This window comes from Oryza sativa, chromosome 2 (genome assembly GCF_034140825.1).
Source record: "Oryza sativa Japonica Group chromosome 2, ASM3414082v1".
NCBI classification, from domain to species: Eukaryota; Viridiplantae; Streptophyta; class Magnoliopsida; order Poales; family Poaceae; genus Oryza; species Oryza sativa.
This window is the reverse complement of record NC_089036.1, coordinates 10,754,679-10,759,312: the sequence shown is the minus strand read 5'-3', so window position 1 is coordinate 10,759,312 and position 4,634 is coordinate 10,754,679. Positions and strand designations below refer to the sequence as shown.

Genomic DNA, 4,634 nt, shown 5'->3' with positions numbered 1-4,634 from the left:
CGCTTCACGGTAGTGTCAGATCCACTAGCTGCACAGTCCACCACAGCACACATGAAAAGCGCCAGCTCGAGTAGTCACTATCAACTTTCGGTGCTGCCTGCTGACATAAAGTGAATCACGCCCGCGCGTGCTCGTCTTGTCACATCTAATGAATAATGTATATCATTAAGTGCACAAATATTGCACTGAAAACAAGCTGAAGGCAACCTCTTCATATCTTCTTTCCAACTAGCACACACCTAACGAGAATGGAAGCGCCATTACTTGAGCGTCTCAACTGGCGAAGCGATCCTTTCGCTGGTTGGTTTCTACCATGGTGTGACCGTCCTTTGTGCGATTGTGGAGATGGATGCATACTCAAGTCTTCCCTCATGATACAAACTCGGGGCAAGAGATTCTTCCAATGCACGAACTTTGATCAGGTATGATTCATCTATTCGAAGTTCAAATGGATAAAAACTAACTTCTTCGTACACAATCGTAACATCTTACGCAGACATATCGTCCAATGTGCAACTTCATCGAGTGGGTAGACATGGAGAACCCACAAAACGACGGAACACGTGCATACCCATGTAGTGAAACAAGATCGGACTACCTAAGGCGGAAGGATGAGCATGAACGCCGAATTGCTGCTGAGGCTTTAGAATGGCAGGTAAATCCCCTAGGACTCCCCACGTAGCGTGAGTGTCCGGAGTGTCGTTGTGGTGACCGTTGTCAGGTCATAAGGTCCGTAAGGCACCGAACTCGAGGACAAAGGTGTTTCGTGTGTCCAAACATTGTCGACGATGATTTCGTGGTAATTACAACTATTCTTTTCATCACTCCTCTGTACTATCATTAACTTAACTATCCCCACAATGGATGTACATAGGAGGATGTAAGGAAATGTCAATTCGTACAATGGATTGACACAGTCAGAGTTACTTCCAGTGGCGGGCCGATAACGTAACCTGAACCGACCACACAGTTCATTCATGCTTGGATGGAGTACGAACGTCGGGTGAAAATTGCAAGCTTAGACTGGAGGAACAATCCATTAGGGTTACCTAGCTGGTCCGAGCGTCCAAAGTGTGGGTGCAGAGATCGCTGCCAAGTGGCTACCACATTTGCAGAACAGACATTTGGAAGGAGATATTTTGTCTGCCCCAATGTAGACAACAATTTCGTTGTATGTCTAACCGTTTCCAAAATCTGCTATGATTTGCACAAAATTTCTACCCAAACTGAATAACATTACTATTTTTTCATGGCAATCCAAGGATGTGTGGATTTACTCGGTGGATCGACAATGTCACTCCATCATATCATGGCCAAAAGATAGCAGAGTCAGAAACACAAGTAGAGTATCAACGATTGAAGGACCACGAGAATGCAATGCATATTGACCAACCTAGAAGGGGCTGATAGGTTACCACAGGCTAGATTCGTCGGGACCGACAAATTTGTATCGTGTATCGATGGCACTTCTTACCTATCTTATCATTACAATGTTTAATTATGATGGTGTATTTTTGTATGCGTAAGACTAAAAAATAATAAAATTGGATTTTACCAATCTTTGAGATTTTAATCTTGTATTGAGTTTTCAATATAAAAGATTGGATAACTATTGATAATTATAAAAATATCTATTTCTCAAATAAAGGGTTGCACAGTGTAAAATCGCCCTCCCCCAGGGCGGAAAGGGGGCCGCCTGCAAAATTCCAGGCCCCCTCGCCGCCCATTTGCAGGCGGCCCCCCGCACAATGTAAAATCGCCCTCCCCCAGGGCGGAAAGGGGGCCGCCTGCAAATTTCCATGCCCCCCTCGCCGCCCATTTGCAGGCGGCCCCCCGCACAGTGTAAAATCGCCCTAGCGGAGGGCGGCAAGGGGGCCGCCTGCAAATTTCATTGACGGTCGTCGCCCGAGAGTGAACGGACGTCTGCCACGTCACATTTGCCGCCCTCTGGGAGGGCGATTTGCCTCCCAGAGGGCAGCGGACGACTACTTCTGTCAATTTTTGAAATACAAAATTATTTTTGTAAATCTTTTAATAAAAAAAATTAAAAATAAAAAAATTCCCGGTTTTTCTGGGCCAATTGGTGGGCTTCCAAGCAGGCCAATTGGTGAGCCCCTCATACTTGTCAATCTGGTCGTCGTCACCAACGACCTGCCGGCCACCCGGCCGCGCGCGTTTGATGACGGACATGACATCCACCACCAACCAACCGATCAATCGTGTCGCGCCGCCTCAACTCCGCCAGTTCGCCCCCTCCACGTCGACCCATTCTTGTAGTGGCGGCCACGACGACGCGCCCAGCCATGGCGATCCATACAATATCCCCTCCCGATCGAACTTGCTGCCGGCCGGCTGCATTGTCTCCGGCCTTAAAACTCCAGCAACACGTACGACGAACACCCCGTCGACGGCATGGAGCGAAACTGATCGGAGAGATCGAGCAGCGGCGGCCGGCGGTATATATATGGAGGAGGCGGGGAGCTTCGACGCCGCCGGCGTGTACCCGATGACGCTGCCAAGCCCGAGGATGGTCGTACCGGCGAAGGATCAGTCGCCGGACAAGCCGTCGGGCTTCAGGAAGAGCATCAACCCGATCTACGCCGACGCCGTCGTCGTCGACATGGCCGCCGCCGCCGCCCGTCCGTCCAGGACGGCGGCGGCGGCCGCCGTCGAAGACGACGACGATGGCGGCGCTGCTCCGGCGCTGGTGCGGCGGCACACGGGCGGCGCCGGGGACGGGAGGTGGGAGGCGATCCGGGCGGCGAGCGCGCGCGAGTCGCCGCTCAGCCTGGGACACTTCCGCCTTCTGCGGCGGCTCGGGTACGGCGACATCGGCAGCGTGTACCTCGTCGAGCTCCGCGGCGGAGGGAGCGGCGCGCTGTTCGCCATGAAGGTGATGGACAAGAGCTCGCTGGTGAGCCGCAACAAGCTCGCCCGCGCGCAGACGGAGCGCGAGATCCTCGGCCTCCTCGACCACCCCTTCCTCCCCACCCTCTACTCCCACTTCGAGACCGACAAGTTCTACTGCCTCCTCATGGAGTTCTGCTCCGGCGGCAACCTCCATTCCCTCCGCCAGAAGCAGCCCAACAAGTGCTTCTCCGAGCACGCCGCCAGGTAAAAATTTCTTGTTCGATCGATCGCCGGAGTTGGAGAAGAAGAGGAGGTGAAATTCTGAAATCATGGCGATCTTCTTAGGTTCTACGCGTCGGAGGTGTTGCTGGCGCTGGAGTACCTGCACATGCTGGGGGTGGTGTACCGCGACCTCAAGCCGGAGAACGTGCTCGTCAGGGAGGAAGGCCACATCATGCTCTCCGACTTCGACCTCTCGCTCCGCTGCTCCGTCAGCCCGGCGCTGGTCCGCTCGCCGTCGGGCCGTGTCGGTGCCGGCGCCGGACTGGTGCACGGCTGCGTGCTCCCGCGGATTCTCCCGAGAAGGAGCGGCAAGAAGAAGAAGAAGCAGAAGGGGAATGACCAGGAGGTGACGTCAGCGACCGGCGACGGCAACGGCAAGAACAGGCCGCCGCCGGCGACGTCGCTGGAGTTCACCGCGGAGCCGACGGGGGCGAGGTCGATGTCGTTCGTGGGCACGCACGAGTACCTGGCGCCGGAGATCATCCGCGGCGAGGGGCACGGCAGCGCCGTCGACTGGTGGACGTTCGGCGTGTTCCTGTACGAGCTGCTGCACGGGACGACGCCGTTCAAGGGCTCCGGCAACCGCGCCACGCTGTTCAACGTCGTCGGCCAGCCGCTCCGGTTCCCGGACGCGCCGGCGGCCAGCGCCGCCGCCAGGGACCTCATCCGCGGCCTGCTCGTCAAGGAGCCCCAGTCCAGGCTCGCCTACCGCCGCGGCGCCACCGAGGTCAAGCAGCACCCGTTCTTCGACGGCGTCAACTGGGCGCTGGTCAGGAGCGCCATGCCACCCTACATCCCGGAGGCGGACGTCGCCGCCGCCGCCGTGGACTGCCGCTCGCCGCTCGCGCGCGCGACGCAGGGCGGCGGAACGCCGAAGAAGAGCGCCGCCGGTGGGAAGGCCAGCTCGCCACGGGATGATCCGTCCTACGTTGAATTCGAGTACTTCTAGGAGAAAAGATCGATTATTATCGCGTTAATTGTTTTTTCGTTGGATTTTTGTATTTCATATATTTGCTCGGATCTTTCATGTGAAATATGCCAAAGTTAAGGCATGCTGTGCTTAATTATGTAGATTGTCCTCTTTCTTAAACTGAGATTTTTTTGCCGATTCCTGCAGAAATTATAACACTGTAAAATTCCAATGAAATCATGCACTCCAAAGGACGAAAAGGATATTTAGCGAGAGATCATGTGTGGGATCGGATTGTGATCAGATCGGAATTTCAGTTTTTGACAACCACTGCTTAAGACCCTGTTTAGATGGAATTAAAATTGTTTGGACACGAATTATAAATATTAAACTTAGAGTGTTAATAAAACCCATCCATAATCTTGGACTAATTCGCGAGACGAATCTATTGAGCCTAATTAATCCATGATTTACATATATGATGCTACAGTAAACATTCTCTAATTATGGATTAATTAGGCTTAAAAAATTTGTCTCACAAATTAGCTTTCATTTATGTAATTAGTTTTGGAAGGAGTCTATATTTAATACT

The 4,634-nt window shown here is 53.3% G+C and overlaps 1 protein-coding gene across 1 annotated transcript; it reads left to right on the top strand.

Moving 5' to 3' along the window:
• The first annotated feature begins 584 nt into the window (after positions 1-584).
• On the top strand, positions 585-4,222 carry LOC107279944 (serine/threonine-protein kinase RHS3). Its single transcript, XM_015768721.3, has 2 exons — positions 585-3,114; positions 3,196-4,222. The coding sequence occupies exons 1-2, from the start codon at positions 2,180-2,182 to the stop codon at positions 4,079-4,081; spliced, it is 1,821 nt and encodes a 606-aa protein (XP_015624207.2). The 5' UTR covers positions 585-2,179; the 3' UTR covers positions 4,082-4,222.
• Positions 4,223-4,634: the final 412 nt, after the last annotated feature.